Source organism: Nymphalis io, chromosome 5, assembly GCF_905147045.1.
Source record: "Nymphalis io chromosome 5, ilAglIoxx1.1, whole genome shotgun sequence".
In the NCBI taxonomy this organism is placed as follows: Eukaryota; Metazoa; Arthropoda; class Insecta; order Lepidoptera; family Nymphalidae; genus Nymphalis; species Nymphalis io.
Window position 1 is genome coordinate 8070534 of NC_065892.1, and position 23195 is coordinate 8093728.

The 23195-nt window shown below is 30.0% G+C and overlaps 1 protein-coding gene across 2 annotated transcripts in view; it reads left to right on the forward strand.

Moving 5' to 3' along the window:
- LOC126768776 (uncharacterized) overlaps positions 1-21925 on the forward strand; it is a 31907-nt gene extending 9982 nt beyond the window's left edge. Inside the window, exons 16-36 of one of the 2 annotated variants that reach the window (XM_050487072.1) lie at positions 3584-3706; positions 3946-4101; positions 4541-4663; positions 4918-5073; positions 5355-5477; positions 5688-5843; positions 5947-6069; positions 6395-6550; positions 6650-6772; positions 7236-7391; positions 7533-7655; positions 7956-8111; positions 8281-8403; positions 8822-8977; positions 10476-10622; positions 15470-15600; positions 16370-16918; positions 19062-19250; positions 20655-20914; positions 21020-21232; positions 21312-21925. In XM_050487072.1, coding sequence (XP_050343029.1) covers positions 3584-3706; positions 3946-4101; positions 4541-4663; positions 4918-5073; positions 5355-5477; positions 5688-5843; positions 5947-6069; positions 6395-6550; positions 6650-6772; positions 7236-7391; positions 7533-7655; positions 7956-8111; positions 8281-8403; positions 8822-8977; positions 10476-10622; positions 15470-15600; positions 16370-16918; positions 19062-19250; positions 20655-20914; positions 21020-21232; positions 21312-21777 — 3908 coding nt within the window. In that variant the 3' untranslated portion in view covers positions 21778-21925. The remainder of the gene's footprint in view (positions 1-3583; positions 3707-3945; positions 4102-4540; positions 4664-4917; positions 5074-5354; positions 5478-5687; positions 5844-5946; positions 6070-6394; positions 6551-6649; positions 6773-7235; positions 7392-7532; positions 7656-7955; positions 8112-8280; positions 8404-8821; positions 8978-10475; positions 10623-15469; positions 15601-16369; positions 16919-19061; positions 19251-20654; positions 20915-21019; positions 21233-21311) is intronic. The other variant, XM_050487073.1, reaches the window with a different exon arrangement.
- Positions 21926-23195: the final 1270 nt, after the last annotated feature.

Below are 23195 nucleotides of genomic sequence, written 5' to 3' on the forward strand. Positions count from 1 at the left end.
TTATTTTTATTTTTTTGTTTAGTCATGAAAAAGTATATTTTAACGTATATTTCTTATTTGAATTCAAATGCTACTTGCTACTCTCGTGATAACACTTATTTATTTGATAAGCATAATTTAAAAAGCAGTATTCTTGTTAGTAATTTTAGAATTCATTTGTAAAATATTACGTGAGACGTGCTTTATGGGAATGTAAACACTGCTAACTCCAAGTATTTGTGCTTGCAATCTTATTAACCAGCAACAAGTCCAACGAGACATTTAAAACAATATAATCGATCGAATAATACAGTATCGTCTATTTCAAGTACAATAATATTTTTTGTAGTTCATATTTTCATTAAATGAATGTGTTATGACGTAAAATATTACAATAGGCACATAATTCGTACATTTTTTAATTAAAAACCTTATTGAAAGTTATTCGCTTCAATTAATTTTGTGTTTTTTTTTTTAAGTTTATTTTTATTTAAAATGTTAACCCACACAATATACTCCTACTGTATTATGTGGTGTTCATCGCGTAGTATAAACAAGTATAGTTTTATTACAGCAATCTAAGTTAACTTATCAGTAAAGTTTATTTTATATGACAAATTAACGCTGTTATTAGTGGAGAAAAACTTTAAACCGTTTTCGCAATTTGCCTTCTCCTTAAAAGGGTGAGGAGACCTTAGCCCAGCATGGGACAATAACAGGCTGTTACTGTTACAATTTGTAATTAAGAACCAAGCAAATTACTAAGAAAATAATCTCAATGATCCGCCTGTACCAAGTGTACTTACTGCAGATATCACATGTATCCTTTTTAAACGTATCATCACTACATTGTTACATTGTAGCTACCGACGTCAAACAATTTTGCAATGTGTGGTTTATACATTGTGATTATAATGATTGAAATCAATTATAATGATTAATTCTGTCACATTTATTAATTATTGAATTAAAATCCAACATCTCCTTATATTGTTGTAAATGATATTACACTTCTAAAAAGTTTATAAAAAGTGTTGTAACATTAAAAACGGCCCGACTTTCTTTTTGTCTTCTAACTAAACCTATTACTAAAATTGATACTATGTTATAGTTTCGCTACCGTTTTGCCTTTTTATTATAGTTACCAATACATATATAATTATATGTATTGTGTCAACCCAACTAGCGATGTCGAAAGTCTTATGAATTTGCCAAATATTTATTTATTCAATGTTGACTTATCATTATTTACTTGTCTGCCTTACTGAATAAATAAATAATTTTGAAATACGTAAACTTATTTTGTACACATATCATACTTAAATTAATTATATAGTTATTTATTCCAGAATTTCAATTCAATTGTGAATATATTTTTCGACAAACTTCTTTACAGCTAAAATCTACAAGATAGCATTGTGAATCATTTCTCTATAACAAAGTCAGGATACAGTTCTTTTGCACTAAACAAAAGCGGTAAGTATTAAAAGATCTACTTGATGATATAATGTTAATTGTAACAGTCATAATTAAAAGTTTCGAAACATTAATATTACTGTAAATAAATAAAATCGAAACTTTTATCTAAACACATATAATAGTGCAAAAATTAGAAATCCGTCATTTTACCTAGTCGAGATCATCACATAATAAATTTATTCATTTAGTTATTAAGTCACAGCGTAGTTCTAGCTCTGTATATTTTTATTTTATGTATAGCTTGCTTGTATTTTTTTATAGAATATTAAGGTGGACGAGCATATGGGCCGCCACCTGATGGTAAGTGGTCACCAAACGCCCTTAGACATTGGCATTCTAAGAAATGTCAACCATCGCTTATAGCCAATGCGCCACCAACCTTGGGAACTAAAATTTTATGTCCCTTGTGCCTGTAATTACACTGGCTCACTCACCCTTCAAACCGGAACACAACAATATCAATTATATTAAAATTGTATTAATATTGCTGTTTTGCGGTAGAATATCTGATGAGTGGGTGGTACCTACCCAGACGAGCTTGCACAAAGCCCTACCACCAGTTTCTTACCGTAATAGAAGTAATCTTCATAAATTGACAAAGAAACCTAGAATTGACGTAATTTATTTTCTTCAAATCCGTCTTATATTAATTTTGATTCTTTATGTTTTTTTCATTTTACTTAATGTTTATATTTAATCTATTTAAAAAGAAACTTCTTATTGCGTAAATATTTATATTTCTTAAAATTATGAAAATGTTCTTCAAATATGTATTAAAATCAAAGTAAAAAATTATAGACTACGCATCATTATTAGAAACGTGATTGATAAACGGAATTAAAATTGCATATTTATTATTGAAATTTTAATAAAGTTTTAAAGATTTTTTTGATTTAAATAAGTTCTATTTAGATTTTAATTGATTAGAAGAAAACTTTCAACGTTGCATGTATTGCTTTATATTTTAGAATATATATCGTCTATTTGAATTACCACGATACATGCAAATTCATCGGCGGTGTTTCCAATGAAACTCACAAACATAATATATTCATCATACTCTACGCACACACTTTCTGCATCTTAATGTGTATGATGACGTAAGTATGTTATAAAATCATGGAAACCTCAAGAGCTTAACAGACGATACGAACTGCTTAATGATGTAAATATCGCAGATTTGATCTCCTTACCTATAATCTACTCGGCCTACTGCTAACACAAGCGTTAGGCCAATTGGTGAGGAAAAAGTAATATTAGCAAATCCTAAAAAACAGGATTTGCGAGAATTATTTCAAAATAAATAATTTCAATTTTACTAAAAAAATGGGTGAACGAAATGCTTCTTTATTATTAATCATGGTTAATTATAATATGTGTTTACTATCCAAAACAATATCAGGTACTTTTTGCTGAAATGAAAATTCAGACACATTAAACAAGTGGTGAAGATATGATAAGATCTATTAAATCAATACTAATATTATAAATACGAAACTAAGTATGTCTGTCTAACTATCATTGCTTTCCCTTATTTTTAGGGACTCTTTAGACCAGCGTCTACTAAAACAATCACATGAAAAGAAATATTAAAAAAATATATCGAAAAACAAGAATATACGGAAATAATGGTTAATAATCATCCAAAATATTTTTAAAGCATTTTCTTAGCCCACAGCAATGTCAGCGTGTCAGCTAACAGCACACAAATTGGAAATATGGTAAACGTGTTCCCACGACCAGACAGTGACAATTATACCCAAACAAAAAACCAAAAAAATAAAGGACCGAGTACAACTATTTATTGTTTGAATAATTGACCAGTGTTTATATATGTTTTTTACTCGTTAACACAACTTAATGTTATTATTGTGATATTGTATCTCGTCATATCTGATACGGCGATTGAAAAACTACCGAACATTAATACAAATATTTTTTTACCGATATGATATTATAGCAATACATAAAACGATATTATATGATATAAATTTACTGTTACAATTTAAATGAATATTGTGTGGTTTTCGTTCTTACTTAATTAAATGTTAAGTTAGATATAGATCAAGTTATTTTTGCGTATTGTATTATATTAATTATATTTTTGCCATATTTTATTCTTCAGGATCGGAGACCGAAGCAACATTTAGTAAAGTTCTTTATAATGGGATACTCGAAGATGGCGTGGTATCTCACGAACCCATCACTATATCCGGATACGATGGCACAGACATACAAATTATTGGAGGTAAATAATGTAACATAACGTATTGAATTTAAGCCTCTTTTGTATTCGTAGTATGGCCACATTTTAGCCAAAATATTTAAATAGAATATTTATATTTAAATATGCCTTACTGTACAAATTATGTATGTACTCGATACGTAATCTGATATGTATGTACTCGATACGTAATCTGTACCTAAGCATATATAGTAGGTAACTTTTTTAAGTTTTGTAGATTATCCTTTTTACTTTAATTTTAGATTACGAGTCTTCATTCGAAGTAAATTTTTCGAACAGTGTTGTGACTATACGCAAGGCCCCGTCAGCGGTGTTCCCAGTCGGCCTCACGCACGTCGCGCTGACGCTTCGGGCGGGCCGCGCTAGCGCTGTACTTCTGCTAGATGTCACAGATTCAGGTACGCCAAAAATTATGTCGCTTATTCATTCGGTTAGTTGATATTTTAGCTATATTTTTATGTGATAGGAAGGCGGACTGGCAAATGGGCCACCTTATGTTGGTCACCATCGCCGATAAACATTGGTGATGTAAAAAATATTAACCATTTCGTTCATAGCCAATGCGCCACCAACCTTGAAGAACTAGAAGTTATGTTCATTGTATCAGTAGTTACACTGGCTCACTCACCCCTCAAACAGAAACACAAAAAATACTAAATATTGCCGTTTGGCAGTATAATATTTGATGAGTGTGTGGTAACTACCCAGAGTGGTTTGCACAAAGCCCTACCGCCAAGTAAAGTTAAGCAAGTCAATCAGAGTTTTATATAATATATAAAAAAATGAAGTATATATAGGTCAATTGGTAAGGTAACTTTTCACATTTATTTTTTACAGGATCAGAAATCGAAGCGACATTTAGTAAAGTTCTTTATAATGGAAGACTTGAAGATGGCGCGGTATCACACGAAACGATTACTATAACTGGATACAAAGGCACAAGTGTACAAATTATTGGAGGCAAGTATTGATAAAAATTTATTCTCAGTTCACATATATGTATATCTACATATAAATTGGCAAGTTGTATTAATAAAATAACACGTATGGAAATATTTCAGCTGCAAGATGTCTTGACTTTCTTTTGACTGAATATATTTTGGTAGTCTTAACACGTACGCTTAGTCTATACTAGATATATTTTTGATGAATTTTAATATATTTACACTTTGTGTAATTAATCTCATTACTTATCCTTTATTTTCTAATTTTAGCTTACGAGTCTTCATTCGAAGTTAGTTTTTCGAATGGCATTGTGACTATACGCAGAGCCGCATCTGCGGTATTCCCAGTCGGACTTACGCATATTGCACTTACACTTCAAGCGGGTAGAGCAAGCGCTGTACTTTTGCTAGATATAACTCATTCAGGTATACCAGATCATTTTTGTTTCATCAGGTTACTCGATATTTTTCAGGAAGTTGAAAATAGTTTTTCTTTTAAATATCATAAAGGAAAAGGATACTATATATACGGTCAATTTTTAGTGAGTTTGTACTCCAGCATCATTACCATCACTTCTATAATTTACTTATTTTTTCTAAATCAGAAATTGCTTTGTTGCTAACATTAAAACTAACCTACAAACAATCATCCAATACTAAAATTGTTTGTTTCGGAATCAAATACAATATATTTTTTCTATCTTTAGGTTCAGAACGTGAAGCAACATTTAATAAAGTTCTTTATAGTGGGAGGATCGAAAATGGTGTAGTATCTCACGATACGATTACTATAGCCGGATTCGACGGCACAACTATTCAAATTATTGGAGGTAATTTTTATAACTATATTACAAGTTTAGTTGGAATTAAATCTGTATAAAATATCATTGAATTTAATGTAAAATACTTTTTCTGTCAGCTTAACTTTGTAACTTCACATTCCATGAGAAATATAAAGTTACGAGTATTTGTAAATTTTAGTATTTATTAAATAGATTTGCAACAAGTGTGCTTTTTGATAAACATTTATAAAATTTTAGCTTACGCGTCTTCATTCGAAGTTGAACTTGTAAATGGCATTGTGACGATACGCAAGGCCGCGTCTGCGGTGTTCCCAGTCGGACTTACGCACATCGCGCTGACGCTTCAAGCGGGCCGCGCTAACGCTGTGTTACTGCTAGATGTTACAGATTCAGGTTTGGCAAATTTATGTGATTTATTTTTTCGGTCGGTTAATATTTAAGTTCTGTAAGTCGATCAGTTATTTTTGTGCCAGTTGATAACTTTTTTTTTCCTCAGGATCAGAAATCGAAGCGACTTTCAGTAAAGTTCTTTATAGTGGAAAGCTGGAAAATGGCGTGGTAACCCACGAAACGATTGCTATAATTGGATATGATGGCACGAATGTACTAATTAATGGAGGTAAATATTATTACTATACTATGAGTGTATTTCAACTTATTTAATACTTAATTAAATTTATTGCATGTAAACATTTAAAGTTTCTTTAATAAAATTGTATATATAACATTAATTTAAAAAAAAATCTGTGAAATAATCGACGTTTTGCCACTCTAGTTAACTTTTAATTAATGTTATAAGTTTCACTTAAATGAAATCGGAAGTGAATTCGAACATAATTATTATATTATTCACACTATATAAAACATATTGTTACAAAAATACTTCCTTTTAAATCTCTTCTGCTAAGTTTAAATGTTACATACACAAATTCGTTATATTTTAGAACACGAGTCTTTATTCGAAGTTAATTTGTTGAATGGCGTTGTGACTATACGCAAGGCCGCGTCTGCGGTGATCCCAGTCGGACTTACGCACATCGCGCTAACAATCCAAGCCGGCCGAGCTAACGCTGTACTTTTGCTGGATATTACCGATACAGGTGTGCTAAATCGTTACTGTTTCATCCTATTACTCGACATTAAATAAGCTATCGTGTTTGTTTCTTAAAAGACCAAACTAGTAATTATTTTTTCTTCAGAATCACAAATCGAAGCGACATTTAGTAAAGTTCTTTATAATGGAAAGCTCGAAAATGGCGTAGTTTCTCACGAAACGATAGCTATAACCGGGTATGAAGGCACGCGTGTACAAATTATTGGAAGTAAGTATTAATAACCATTTATTCTCAATTAATATTATATATAAACACGTATATACCAGTGTAATAACCTAAAGTCATTTACCTAATTGATAGACTGAATAACATATTTTCGGTACACAACTAAATCCTGCCAAAAAATAAAAATTCATGGACTCAATAAAATACGCGTGCAACCTTAGATTACTTGGGAAGAATGAAATACCAAAAGCGTATCATTTTCAAAAGTTACATATAGAGACGTTACACAAAATTTCGACCGTAAAATTTTTCCTCTAATCGTGCTCAAACAAGTTTCAGCTTATGATTGTTTTAAGTCTGAACTAAACGCTTATATTATTATTATAAACATATTTGTTGTTTATATTGATTCATCATTATGAAATGTCTCTTTAAAAGAATGATTCTGTTACTCATCTTTGTAATTTCACTTGAAGATTTTGGCTAACCGCTCAGAAAATTTTAGTTTACGAGACTTCATTCGAAGTTGAATTTGCGAATGGTATTGTGACGATACGCAAGGCCGCATCTGCAGTGTTCCCGGTCGGACTTACGCACATCGCGCTGACGCTTCAAGCGGGCCGCGCTAGCGCTGTATTACTGCTAGATGTTACAGATTCAGGTAAGCGAAATTTATGATGTCATTTATGAATCGGTCAGTCAATATTGTAATAAAAGCAACATGATAATTTGTTAAGAAAATACTAAATAAGTGGAACCTATTTATGACCACTTGATAGCTTTTCCCATAATTTTTCTTCAGGATCAGAAATCGAAGCAGCATTTAGTAAAATTCTCTACAATGGAAATCTTGAAAATGGTGTGCTATCTCACGAAACGATTACTATAATTGGATATCACGGCACAAATGTACAAATTATCGGAGGTAAATATTGTTGCTATATTACGAGCATATATTATTATTATATTTTGATATACGTTTATATGTACGAAGAATATTTCTCCTCTATTTAATTTTGAATAAAATGTTATAAATTTCAACAATTAGTCTAAAAGTTAATTTGAACGTTTTATAATATACATCATACGAAATTTTATCGAATCTAATGATTGACATTGTTATGCAAGATATCTTTCATTTATATAATTGTAAATTACTGATAATTCGTTCTGAAATTAATTACCTTTATAATTGTACATACTCAAACTCTTTACACATTTTTAGCCTATGAGTCTTTATTCGAAGTCAATTTGACGAATGGGGTTGTAACAGTACGCAAAGCGGCGTCTGCGATGTTACCAGTCGGAGTCACGCACATCGCGCTAACACTTCAAGCGGGTCGAGCCAGCGCTGTCCTTCTGTTAGATGTTACTAATAACGGTACACCAAATCATTGTTGTTTGAGACAGCGAGTTAGAAATTAGTTTTATTTTTACATAGCATTGAAAGATAGAAATATGTGATACCATTTATGACGATTTTGTACTTGTCCTCTTGACATAATTTATTTAGTTTTCGGAATAAGATATAATTAATCAATTTTTTTCAGGATCAGAAATCGGTGTGACATTTAGTAAAGTTCTTTATAACGGAAATCTTAAAAATGGTGTACTATCTCACGAAACGATTACTGTATTTGGATACGACGGCACGAGTGTACAAATTGTTGGAGGTAAATATTAATAACTATATATTCTAAATTCATGTAACATATATAACAATGCTATTATCAAACTACCATAATAGCCGATAGCTGATTGTAGCGATAAAATAACGTGTAAGGCATAATTGTTAAAATGATAACATTTTTCTAATTTATAGACTGAAAATACTTCAGGTGGTCCTTTTAAAAAATAAAAATGCAAGCACTCCATAAATTATACGTGCAACTTAGAACATATAACAAAAATGAAATTCCAAAAATGGATCATTTTGAAACGTCACAGATAGTAATGTTACTCTAAAATTCAACCTTAAAATTGAATATTTTAAAACAGGTGCTATTATTTCCACATTAATGAAGTCAGAACAAAATTTTTTTATTTATTTATTCATTATTGGGCTTTTATGAATCGCTTGTAATATTTTAGCTTACGAGTCTTCATTCGAAGTTGAATTTGCGAATGGCATTGTGACTATACGCAAGGCCGCGTCTGCCGTATTCCCAGTCGGAGTTACGCACATCGCATTGACCCTTCAGGCAGGCCGCGCTAGCGCTGTACTTCTGATAGATGTCACAAATTCAGGTAAGCCAAAATTATGTCGTTTATTCATCCGATCAGTCATTATTTTAGTTAAGCAAGTTTTTAAGATAATTTTTATTGACAGGAAGTAATTAAGTCACATCCTTCGTTTTTTATAAAAATGTAAAAGGAAGTTGATAAAAACTTGTAAGCATAAATAAAAAAAATTGTGTTTTTTAATATAAAATAAAAAGCTCAATTTAGTGTATAAACGATCGATATTTAATCTGGTAATTTACATACAAGCAAATCTTATTCTTCGATCGCTTCTTATTAATTAGTGATCATTAATATAATAATGATTAAGCCATTAGAAATCGAATTGATTATCATATAAAATATCCTTTGCAGACATTTAAATACAAGTATCACTATGAAAATTTAAATATTTATCTATAGGCAGGGTTTTTTTTATAATTTCCATTAAATAAGGTGGGGGTAGAACTTTACCTTTGTCTATCTATCTGTCATTTAGTCTCATAGTTTTTAACCGTTTCTTTCATTCTACTTACAATTGACTTGATAAAACTAAAAAATATCATTTTTTTGTGCTGAAGACCATTTATTACAATTTCAAATACAAAATGGATATCTTTTGTCCTTATCGGATTTTAGTATATTCTGAAAATTAAATACCTAAAGTTCCGGGAATGTTAATGGATTTGCTTTTAAACTTATATTAATATAATTTACATGACAGCGCAATCCTGTCAACTACGTGACCAGAATTGTTTCTGACTGCACTGAAATTTAATTGAATGCATATTGAATCTAAGAAACTGCAAACTTACTTTTACAGTTGGAATAACTAAAATTTTAATGTAAAATGGAACCTACTTATAAAAAGAACAACTTTTTCTTGACATGGTATATTTATTTATTTAAACAAATAGGTTTCAATTATAATTAGTGAAGTTCCTAACTCTATAGCTAGGCGTAATTTTTTAAGGAAAGTATACAATATATAGCATCACGCTACAATCTGGGCGGAGAGATATATATTATATATTCAGACTTACATACATTAGTTAATATTTTCTATGTGTATATGTGTGTGTGTGTACTAAGCAAGACCTTATTTAAAGTTTATTATTTTATCTTAAATATTTTTATTTTAGTCTGAATTCTAATAGACTAGTAATTCTAGTAGACTTTATAAAGGTTTGGACTACACTTTCTCAGCAACTAAAATGGAAGCAAAATCTTCAATTTTCATGACGATAATTGTGATACATTGATGATTTTTAAAATTCTAATAAAATGGTAGATTTAAAACATATGAAAACATTTTTCAAATCAAGTAAATATAATTTAACATTAAGTCAATCATATTAACACAAATGTACACTACACTATTACAGGATGCTTAAACTTACCGAAACGCTGAATTAAACGGGGCATAAGGCTTTACGAGTTTTATTTTAACTCGAATGGCCACAATAACCACACGAACCGCAAAACCTCATTGCGACTATATATCTCTAAACTTTGTTCATTACAGGAGATACTGATCTACCCGCGGTGACATTTAGTAGAACGTCATATTTTTTGTGGGCGGATATAAATCAAACTGGAGTGGTTGGGAAAGTGCAAGCTACTGCGGAAAATGGTGAAAGAATTTTATATTCTCTTCAAGTTGATGACGACAGTGAGTACATGGTTCTTTTTAATGAAATACTACCTGTGTAAATGTTATGGCTTCGCTCGGGTACAATAAAGGGATAAAACTATTGTATTGAAGGTAACAAAGAAAACAATTTTTGGGACGAAAAGAAATTTCCCGGGCCTACGTAAACAAAATAATTTTCAAAATAATCGGTTCAGTGGTTTAGAAACGAATAAAAGACAAACATATTACAGTTTCAGTCATTTATTTACGCAAATAATAGTTATTTTTTTGACTTGAGGTGGAATTATATAGAGGAAAGGCATTCGTTGCCATGATAAAGAATAAAGAATTGTATTTACGTCACAAATTGCTTGGGACGCATTACACCTACATCGCCTCTTAAAAAATTAAATACTACACTAAAGGACCTTATTACTATAGCTTTATCAATTACAGATATAAAATGAAAAACTTATAAACCTGCAATACTTACATTTTCTGAATTGTATAAAATATAAAACTATATCTAACCTATTTAGCAAATAATTCAGAAGCATTACTGCTGAAATTCATCGTAAAATAAAAATAAGAATTAGCAATTCTTTAACTTGACATTTACCAGTTGTCCACAATCACAAATACTAAAAATTCATAAGACAACACTTTATAATACATTTTTTATTTTTATTATAAAAATACTAATAGGTGAATACTTAAAAATAACTTTAACATTCAATATTACATTAACAGTAAGAATTTTCATCTGTAACATAAATAAATATATAATATATTAAACCTTTTTGATACAAATATTTTGAGAAAAAAATTACACGTGTTTATTTGTATTACACGTGATGACTCCCTAAACTTCCTGATTTTACTGTTTTTTTGATATCAAACCTACCAGTGTTTAAGCATTCGATTGTCATAAGGTATTACACCAAAACAATATTGATTGATGCCTAGGGCATTTTGAAAGAATCGCTCTAAGCGACTTTTTTAAATCTTTTTGTTATATTATTCTTATTGAGTAAAATAAATATTATTATAGATATCATTAATATTTTTTTATGTAGTGAAAATTTTATAGACACAATTAGAATTGAGAACGATCATAAAAGGATCGCTTCGAATTAAATATTTAAATTAATTAATAAACAAAATCCAGAGTTAATACGAGACTAAAAAAATCAGACTGATAAGGAACGCACTCGTACATTTATAAAAATAACTTTTAAGTTTTGCGCCTTAACATTTAATTCACATTTGCATCAATAACCGTCACATGAGTTATAATTGCAATAGTTTAGTAGGCGTAACATCGTATTAAATGAATGTAATTATGTTTATGAAAATGGTATGTAATGGTAAAATGGTTTTGTTAGTAAAACTGTATAATTGTATTATAAAAATTTTGTTATTTATATAATATGTGATAATATTATATTATTATGAGATCTATGTATATTAATTTAACTAATTAACTAAGTTTGTTTTTATAATTTTTTTTATGTATGTCGTTTTAAATTGTACAGCTAATAGTTATTATCATGAGCTGTATTTGTTTAACTTGCCAAAATAAATTCCACTTAAAGATATATAGGAATCCAAGATTAATATTGCTCAATTAAGCATTGATACTTTAAAACGTTTTTTTTTTCGTCAAAACATTATGTAGAACTCTAAACAATTATTAACTTCGACCATTATATTTTATATCGATATAATAATAAGATATAATAAACATTTTATAATTTTTAATTTTATAATAAATATATAAGGTCGAATCTATGAACTTCGTGCAACAACAAATTCGTGACTAAATTAAGCGTACTTTTTATTTTTAACTGTCAAGTCCTTTCGATCAATAAATATTTAATTTTTAAAATCGAACTGGTATTAAAAATTTAATTGAATAATCCATGGCATGTTTAATACAGCTTATATCGTATAATAAGTAAAATTATACATACAAATTTACCGGTGGTAGGGCTTTATGCAAGCTCGTAGGGTAGGTACTACCTACTTATCAGATATTCTACCCCAAAACAGCAGTACATGGTATTGTTCCGGTTTGAAGGGTGAATGCTACTGTAATTACAGACACAAAGGACATAACATCTTATCCCAAGTGGGTGGCGCATTGGCGATGTAAGCGATGGTTAACATTGTTAGAAATCTTTGGTGACCACTAACCAGGTGACCAAGTATGCTCGTCCGCCTACATATACGATAAAACAATAATAAAAAATACAAATTTGACATTTCTACGCAACCATTATGCGTTATGGTGTTTCCACTATCATAGTTTGCCATTTCTTAATTTTTAGTAATCGTAAAAGTTTTAGTAATCAACCTAAGCTAACTACTTTTGCAAGCAGCTTAAGCTAATCTATAAACCATATATACCTATATCCTTTATAGAAAATTAATAATTAATTTATAAATAAATAATTTTTCATAATAAATTTCTGTTGGAGTATCTAGCCTTTTCGTGATTTTGTCAACCCTTTTTTTCATTGTTGATATTAGTTGTATGTATAATAACATTTAAAAAGTTTTTGGTGAATGAAATAAAGAAAACACTGATTTTTCGCCACGGAATATCAAACACTTCAATAACGCGTTGAAATCGATAAAAACTATTACCAACATCAGTGCTCATTTCGCCTAACGTTCCGTGCACTGCGTCCAATTCATGGCATTCTCGGTCGTCTTGCCGAGTCTACAATCCATCATTTAATCAACATATAATATACATTCGAAATAAAACGAGCTTCGTCGTCGATAAAGCAGTGCCTGTTCGTCAAAGAAACGCAAAATCGTTAGAGAATATTGTTGCTGTTCGGGACAGTAAGCGAGATCCCCAGACAAAGCTGCGTCCATTCCGCGTCGTGCGCAAGTGCTTGGTTTTTCTGAGTCATCAATATGGTAAATTATGCGTTAAGACATGATGTTTTATTCATACAGAGCTCAATTAAAAAAAGAACAAAAGCGCCGTGTATTTGTTGATTGAACTATAGATCATTTAGCCAAATTATATTCCTCATAATTCTAATGTCACATTTTCAAATTGTCAAAAAAGCAAAAACAATGGTTATACCACTTAAACTGGTTATTTCATAATTCCAAAGTCCGAGCGTATTTATTGAAAAACCTTATATATATATACTAGCTAACCCGGAAAACGTTGTGTTGGTTTTAAAATAAAAAGTAACAAATTTAATGTAAGTGTGTGGGGATGTGATCTATGACAAAAAAAGGAAAGAAGCGCTATAATCGATAACCGCCGATAAAAACAAAAAAACACCAACCATTCATTTTCTCAATTCAGTGTATTTCATTAATGTAATGGACATATTACAATATTGCCAAAGTAATTTAAACCCTTTAACAATAAATTAAACATCAAAAATATCTTTAAAAGTTTCAAACAATCAAAACCGAGTCTACTATAAATTAAATATTGTTACAATTGCTTGATAAATAATGGTCATTGATTTTCTTTTTTTTTTGTCTTTCGATAGTTTTTTTGACGCTGAGCATATGATTATACTATCATTTCTCTGATTATGCTGTCAATAGTAAACACTCGAATTATGTTTATATTGATGGTATATATTGTATGTATACTTAAATTAATTTACATGATTTACTAACTTATTTTTTAAGATTGCATTATTTACACTTGCTACAATTTCGGTTTCTTGACTTTCCTCCATAAATTCAATGAAGGCACGATACAATTCCCGTGTAAATTAAAACGAGAACAAAAAATAGTGCGGTTGGGAAAGAAGAGACCCGGGGAGGAATGAAGTCCTTTGCGATATTTTATCGTGTGCGAATGGAATTCAGAAACAGCCTTGCTACTGGATACGTGCCGATGAGCAAACCGTTCAATAGTGACATGCTCACACGCACATTTTCGTTATTTTATTGGATTTGTTTGACTGTTCTTTCTGCTCTATAATTATGAATGCTTGATGCTTTATTAGTTAGTAGTATACCGATAATGTATTTGATCTTTTAGTAACCAACCTTTTCAATATCATAAAATACGTTGATATTTCTTATCAATTAAATAAATCGTTAAATATTTTGCAAATTTTTAAATGACAAAATGACGTGACGCTTCTCATGAATGACGTAGACGAAAGTTTGATGAGGTTCACTATAAGTAATTATTTTGAAATTGTTCATACAAAAATACTAAAATCGTGATTACAAAATGCATATAATACAATCGAAATGATGCGTTAGGAGGGTGAAAATTTGGGGTTATACGTTTTTTTTTTTTGATGATAAATCAAAATAAAATACAAATTAAAAAAAATGTCAAAAAATAGAAAAAAAATCTGGATAGGGACACCCTTAACAGCTAGCGGTATGAAATATACTATACAACCTATTCTCATACCTCCCAAATATACATAACAAATTTCATAAAAATTGGTTGAGCCGTTTCGGAGGAGTTCGACCACAAACACCGTGACACGAGATTTTTATATACAGTAACAGCCTGTTAATGTCCCACTGCTGAGCTAAGGCCTCCTCTCCCTTTTGAGGTTGAGGAAGGTTTGGAGCTTATTCCACCACGCTGCTCCAATGCGGATTGGTAGAATAAACATGTGGCAGAATTTCAATGAAATTAGACACATGCAAGTTTCCTCACGATGTTTTCCTTCACCGTTAAGCACGAGATTAAATATAAACACAAATTAAGCACATGAAAATTCAGTGGTGCTTGCCCGGGTTTGAACCCACGATCATCGGTTAAGATTCACGCGTTCTTACCACTAGGCCATCTTAGGCTTGATTTTTATATATTAGATAAAAAATATTCATATATTTTTAAAACTAAATTAATGATTATTATTTTTTTTCAGATAATCTTCGAGAGCGTATTTCAATTAATAACGAGGGTGAAATTCTGCTGTCAGCTGCAGTCCAATCAGGCATATACAGTTTTATCGTAACTGCCACTGCCGAAAATAGCCGAGTTAATGCTACCGCTTCGGTGAGAGCTTTAATCGTATAATACATATCATATTACATTAGAATTGTATTTGGCTTTATTCAGCGCATGTAGGTGCAGTATTTGAATTTGAATATTGTACTAGTACTAGCTAGATACTACGGAAAAACTTTTAAATTTGATATTATGTATGTATTTAACCGCTAAATTAAGAAATTTTTTTAACGGTAATATTTCTTAGAACATGTTAAATTAATATAAATCCATAATTAATCTTAAGCTAAGCTAATTTTATTATAGCATTAAGACACGATTCAGCAAAAAAGTACATTTTCTTTTATAGTATGAAACGGTATTTTTTCCCATCCATTACGTTTAATTTGCTACCCTTATACACGATATCTTTGCTAGGGGTAAGGTTCAGTGATGAAAGAAAATATAAAATCATCGTACAAAAATTGTAAGCGCGCTTAAAGCTCTCGTGTCTCACATTCAAACAAAGCTAACCAATCTTCCGCTATATATGTTTTCCACGAAATGTCATATGATTCTGCTAACGGTACAATTCAGATTAATGAAAAAATATATAATTTCTATTTAATATTGCACTGACCCTTTTTGAATATATGCTTAATTTTATTTTAACTATATAAGTGTTGCCATGGTTTCAAGAAATACTTCTCGATAAATGTATTTAGATTTTTTATATTGTTTTTACTTTATCTTAAAAATTTTGTAAACGTATAGGATACTTAAACGTGACCGTTATATGCTATTTTAAAATTTAAATAATATTAACGTTTAAATTTAGGTACTGCTTCGAGTTGAGGCTCTACGAGATTGTGGCAGCGATATTGGTTTACCACCTTTAATAGTGTTAGAAAAGCCAGAGGAAGAACCTCATAAAAACTTAGTTATCTTAAACCAAACTGAGTACAAAGATTGCCGATATAATATTTTAAATAGCTGGCCAGCGGATCAATCATGGCTGTATGTCGACGAAGAAGGCTTGCACGCGAAGGCCATCGACCGGGAACACGAATCAATCGCCTTTATGACTTTATCTCAGATTCAAGTAGAGCTAATACTTCAATGCGACAGTGATGAAGTATCGGTCGCTAAGCGTTCATTAAACACAGAGAGACTTCAACTAGGGCCTGATGAATATGGCTCTAACAAATGGATCTTAGCCGACACTATTGTGTACGATGCGAGGCGCAGCTTTGTGAATCTTATAGTAAATGATATAAACGATAACAAACCCATATTTATTGGAAATGTAAATGAAACAATTTATGTTGGATTTCCAGTTACAGAACTCGAAGACGTTATATTACCGCGAGCTTTGACAGAACTAAAGGTGGGTCAGCTTTGGAATATTTCAATCTATAATTTTCTTTTATATCAATACACAAGATTTAAATAATACGAATCAATTTCATTTAGTAAAATTATTTGTAGAAACATCACACCTTTCGGTGTCGCTGAGGTTTTGACTTACGGCGCTTCAAATTAGTATAAAATACAAGATAACTAAATAATTTACTCATATCTGCCCCTAGGACTGATAATCATTCAAATATAAAGAAAATCGTATTAGAAATACAAAAATGTATATTTATGAATTCCTGGATAAGAACTCGGTATGCTATCCGCTTACTGATGTTCAGCTTTTTGAAATTCATAAATTAGTAATTTGCTTAAAAAATGAATTTTCATGTTAAAGTATATTGCACATGTAATGAATATTACTGTTTATAATTCTTGAACTGTCCGCCTTATTTAAAAACGCTCAAAACTATTGAAAAAAATTTAAACTCTTTTTTAAAACCGCTTCCACTTTTGTTTTACAGACTAAAAAATATGTAAGGTCAAAGACCGAGCACTTCAAAATATTTTGCAAATCATTTTTAAATATATTTTCATTCTTTATTTTTATATAAATATTGCTAATGTCGTGCTAATGTATTGGTACTTTACAATAATTAATTCGGTAAAACAATATTACATTAGGACTCACATCTTTTGACGTATTTTCAAATTATAAGCATCACTTATGTCATCTTTATGTTATATTATAAAATGAAATATGAAACAACATATTTGCATGTAAAGTTCAAATATTAAATATATATTATATACGATAAAAATGATTTATTGTACACTTACTAATATTATAAATGCGAAAGTTAGTTTCTGTGTAACGCTTTCACATCTTAACTACTCAACCGATCATCATGAAATTTTGCATACACATTCGCAGTAAAGGACAGGTCTGAAATCGGTTAATTATTGTTCAATTATTATTGACATTGTGAAATAGCATTGAAAAATGACTTGCTAAAATGTTCCCTCTGCATTGTCAATAAACAGCGAATCAAAAATGTAAAAAAAAATAGTGAGCTATTGAATTCACTCCTTTCTACTTCTCGGAGCGATGTTTACGTTACTTATACAAAAGCAAAATCGATGAGGCAGATAACCCAGGTCTCTGATATTCCAAAGGCAGCAGTTTTGAAAATTATTTTGATAAAATCAATAGTGTTAAGTACACAAATTTACTTCTAAAAATATCAATGGAAATAATTAGATTATGTTCATGACGATCTAACGAAAAGCAATCGAATTTAGTCTTTTTTCTACGTCTGTAAGGCTCAAAATCAGTGAGCAAAATGTCGGCCATTTTTATTTTGGTTTTCCAGGACCTATGACGAATCGAATGGGCGCAACTACAATCATAAAATAAATACTTAGTAAAGCTGATTTTTTGTATATTCTCACAACTACTATCGTAAAAATATATATACTAATGTATATATAAATAATAGTATACATACTAATGTATATATGAATATATATATATATATATATATAAATATATACATTAGTATATATATTTTTACGATTTTTGAAGCGTTATAACTCAAACACTCAATAAAGTATCACTCAATAACAGAACTAAATCAAGAATAAATATTTATCTGAACTTTTAATCGTTATTGATATAAAACATGAGTAAATCACATATACCGAAATGCTCGCCAGCTCCTTAGCCACATTATTTTGGTAGTTTGATGTGCCTGAATATTTTAATTTCCAAGCAGTATATTCTTTATTTGGTAACATAATTATTACAATTCTAATTGTAATAGACATAAAACCACAAACAAAAACAATTTCAAGTTAGTTGAACATACATACATATATATACTAGTGCCGATTAATAACAACAATTCGATTTTAGTTAATTAATAATAATTCAACAAAAAAAAATAACAAAATTAAATTAATCAACAAAACTGCAAAGATTCCAAACTCCTAGTGAAACGATTTTTGTTGCTTCGATTTCATTGAAAATTAAATCAGGCTCTTAAAATCATTATCAATATACTGTGTATGCACTATACTCTTACAGATACAATTTCAATTACGTACATTTTTTCAATTTCTGTATAACCAATATACATTGCCTAAATTTGTTTCTTCAATAAAACGGTTCGCAGGCGACAGATGCAGATGTTGGGGAGAACGCAGCTCTAATATATTGGAGTACAGAAGACAATCTTGCCGTGGCGCCTAAGACGGGCTTTGTACACGTGCGCAATACCGCACGTCTAGAAAATAATTCTCGTCTTACTGTATATGCTACTGATTTGAATGGCAAAGGTCTTACAGGAACGTTGGATATTGTGGTAAAGTATCTGATACTATTTAATATAATCAATTCATTTAGTTTTTTATATACTTAGCATTAAGGTATAAAATATAAATTTACCAGAGCGGATTCCAGGTAAACGATAATTATCAGTAAAACACACCCAATTAATTAGTATTATAAGGTAATATTTGTTCTGAATATTTTTCTTACAAATAGAATTGGTTTCTTAATATTGTTTCATAAATTATTAATATTAATGAGTATTAATGTATATAAAATAAATCAATAATGCCATCCATATTATATGGCAGGTTTTTGGCGTTAATATACATATATATTAGACAGAGTTAAGATGTTCGCCGAACAATCGATTTCGTATAAAAAATTAACATAGTCATATATATACAAACTTCCTTACCAAAGAAATCAACGTACGTGCAAACAAATTGTTAAATAACAAAACATAAAATAAATAAAGGTTTTTAACTTATTTTGTTAACATACTTGTAATTAAGTTAAATAATAAAAATAAAAATTAAATAAAACAAAGCTGAAATTCTAAATTTATAAACGCAAACTAAACCAGTTTCTAATAGCGGTAAAGTCACTTTAGACGACAATATTGTAAACTTTTTAGTGTTGATAAAACTTGTTTTTTCGCCAAAAGATACTAAACATAAGAATAACTTTGACCCGAAACGGTTCCGCCTCTAATTTATGTTATTTCAAGTAACTCCATATTTGGTACAACTGGACAGTGTATAATAAAACTTGGTAACATGCGACCTAACGATGTCACATCTAACTTTGTTTTTGATAACATATTCGAATAATTTAAGTAAGATATCATTTAAATTTACGTATGATTCATGGTTCAAACATTTCAATAAGTAATGCTCATTTTAATAAATTAATATATATGCATAATCATATTACCTTCTTAATTTGTAATAAACAAAACTGCATTACAAACAGTCAAAAACCTTACCTTCCAACGTAAATAGACACAATAAAACACATTAGTATTAAAACTAAATTTCATAAATAAACCTTCATACTTTTCTAAGTATAATGTAATTTAATTACCTTTTGTGTGTCCAGATATGTAAATAACAGATGCTCTCAGTGACTAATAAGAAAAAAACAATGTAAAAATAATTCACTTTATAAAAGGTAAAAACTCGTCATTCAACTGAAGTAACACATGACCTCAAAAGTAAGAGTCAATTAGAATGAAAATTTAAATGAAAGCTGGGATAAACAATATTATTTACTAAATTTAAAGTGGTTAACCTTAACCGTGCGCTTAATGTATTTATTTTCTGCAAAGTCAACAGCAAGTTCGACACTCACCAGTCTTGAAAACAAATATTGTTTTATTTTTTAATAAGTAAAATAATATGGTTAGATCATTTGCTCTTTATATTTCACTTTACAGGTAAAATTACTGAATAAAAATCAAATCGCAGTTATAACTGTCCGAAACGCATTCTTAGACGATGAAGATTCCGTACTAAATGACCTTAGTGAAGCTATTGGATACGAAATAAAAGTGCTAAGGACGGTCGTAATTTCGGAAAATAATGAAGATTCTTCGAGAAAAAGACGCGATGTTGAAAGTAGCTCTGGCGCATCTTTGCAACTCTACGTGTATGGATTACAAGAAAGTGAGCCCGTCGATGTCTTAAGGCTCACGAGGTATCATATGAATTATGTTTTTTTTTTTTAAATTAAAATAATAAAAAAATATATTTAACCATTAAATTGAAAGAATTATGTATAATATTTTTATTCTGCTTTCAGTGATATAAATAACAGTGAGGTTGTGTCCGTAAACGTAGCCCGAGTATTATCGCTGGAAGATCATCTTGAAGGTCTTGAGATATGTACAATTCCAGGACGTGACACTGTTCTCTTTGTGACCACCATAGTTCTAGCTGTACTGCTTCTGATAGTAATTGTAGTTATTTTTGTCTGGTTTATCCTGATTAAAAAATTCCAGATACACTTGAAATGGTAAAATAACTGTTACTTTATAAAGCCCTTCATAAGATATTATTTTTTATATATTAATGAAACGTTATGCTTGTTACAGGAGAAAAAAACAAAACTATGATCAATTCAATGATACTAATAGTTTAGAGTCTCGAAATAGTGCAATGGAACCAATTCCAAAAGTAGAAATTCAATCAAAACCAAGACTTAATATAGAAGAGTTAAAGAGAAGTGAACGCAGACTCCAAGAAATGCTTGATACACCAATACAAGAAATTCAATCGGTTGAACCTGTTAATGCTGTTAATGATGTAACCAATGAATTTCAAGTAGAGACAATACTTGATATTCCTAACCCTATTTCGCCGTTACCTATAGTTATTCAGTCAATCGATAAGTTAAAAACTGATAACGATGGATCCGACGATGAAGATGAATTTGGTGAAAAAAAAGAAAAGCCACGAAAATCAGTAGTTACATTTAACGAAAACGTTGAAAAAATCATTCATTTAGAAGATAATTACGAAGACAGGTCAGAACCTGATTTAGAAGTTTATAAATTTTGATTAGTTTTACTATAAACTCAAAAAAAGGTTTTATTTGTAAACTTATTTAAAACATTTATATTTTTTTATGCAAGCAATACTCATATGATTTTTTTAACTTGAAATTTTAATCATTTGTTCATTTTAAATAAAAATAAAATGTTCCTACACCGGTAACTTTTTGAGTCATTGACCACTTTACGAGAGACCCTAAGATAAAATTAAACATTAAAATGAAAGAATTTATCTTGGCTAACATCGAAAGGAAAAAAGTAGGTGGCATGAAAGTTGGAACACCACAAAACAACGTAACTAAAACAAGACACTAAAATGAGAAACGCGTTATTTATGTCAAACACGATCTTCTTATGGTTAAAATTCAGCACGAATCCTTCAAAATTTATGAATCTGACACATAAACTTATGCTTTCGCAAACATTTTTACAGTTTTTTTTTTTTTTTAATTTAGAACATAAAATTAAATAAGCTTGAGAAATCAAACTCTTGTCTCGAATATTTGAAAGAAATGTTAAATAAAAGCAATTTGAAAAAATAAGGCTAATCTTGACAATATTTTAACATTAACATCACTACTCTGTCCACACAAAATGATAATGAACTTATACGTTTCTTTACAGTTATCCTTTTGGCGAAGCATTTTAATAGCAATTTAAATATACAGCACATCGTATATAATAGATTATATCAAAACTGTATGTGATGTCGTTTTGATATTTTTTTAACATTTTATTTAAACAATGTTTTAAACTATAAAATATTTAATGGTTGTAGAGTTATATTCAAGCCCGTCAGTGTAGGTTCATCTTACTACTTAGTTTTTCTGCCGTCATACATTGTACTTCATACTGCTGAACCGAACTGCAAAATGAGTAAAACAGTTATAGTATGTGATGGACAAACTCTTACGTAATATTTGAATCCCATTGTTGGTTGGGTGAGCATTAAATTCCAGGCATTTACTAGTGATTATATTATAACTTAAGAAATAACAATGCCTTCTATGTTAACTATACTAATACATAAAGCTGAAGAATGAGTTAATCTTAGGATCTACGAGTCTGATTTTTTTATAGTATAGGTAGGCGGACGAGCATATGGTTCACCTGATGGTAAGCCACAAACGCTAATAAACATTGGCATTATAAGAAATGTTAACCATCGCCATTGCGCCACCAACCTTGGGAACTAAGATGTTAAATCTCTTGTGCCTGTAATTACACTGATTTAATCACACTTCAAACCGAAACACAACAATACCATACCAACCATACCATACCAATTAATTTCAATAAAATAAAATAAATATATTAGATAGCCTATTTACTAAGAAAAGTTTTAAGCGAAATGACAACACACAACATTACACTAGGTCGGTGAAATAAGATTAAACGCGAGTGAAACTGCGCGGAATAGCTTAT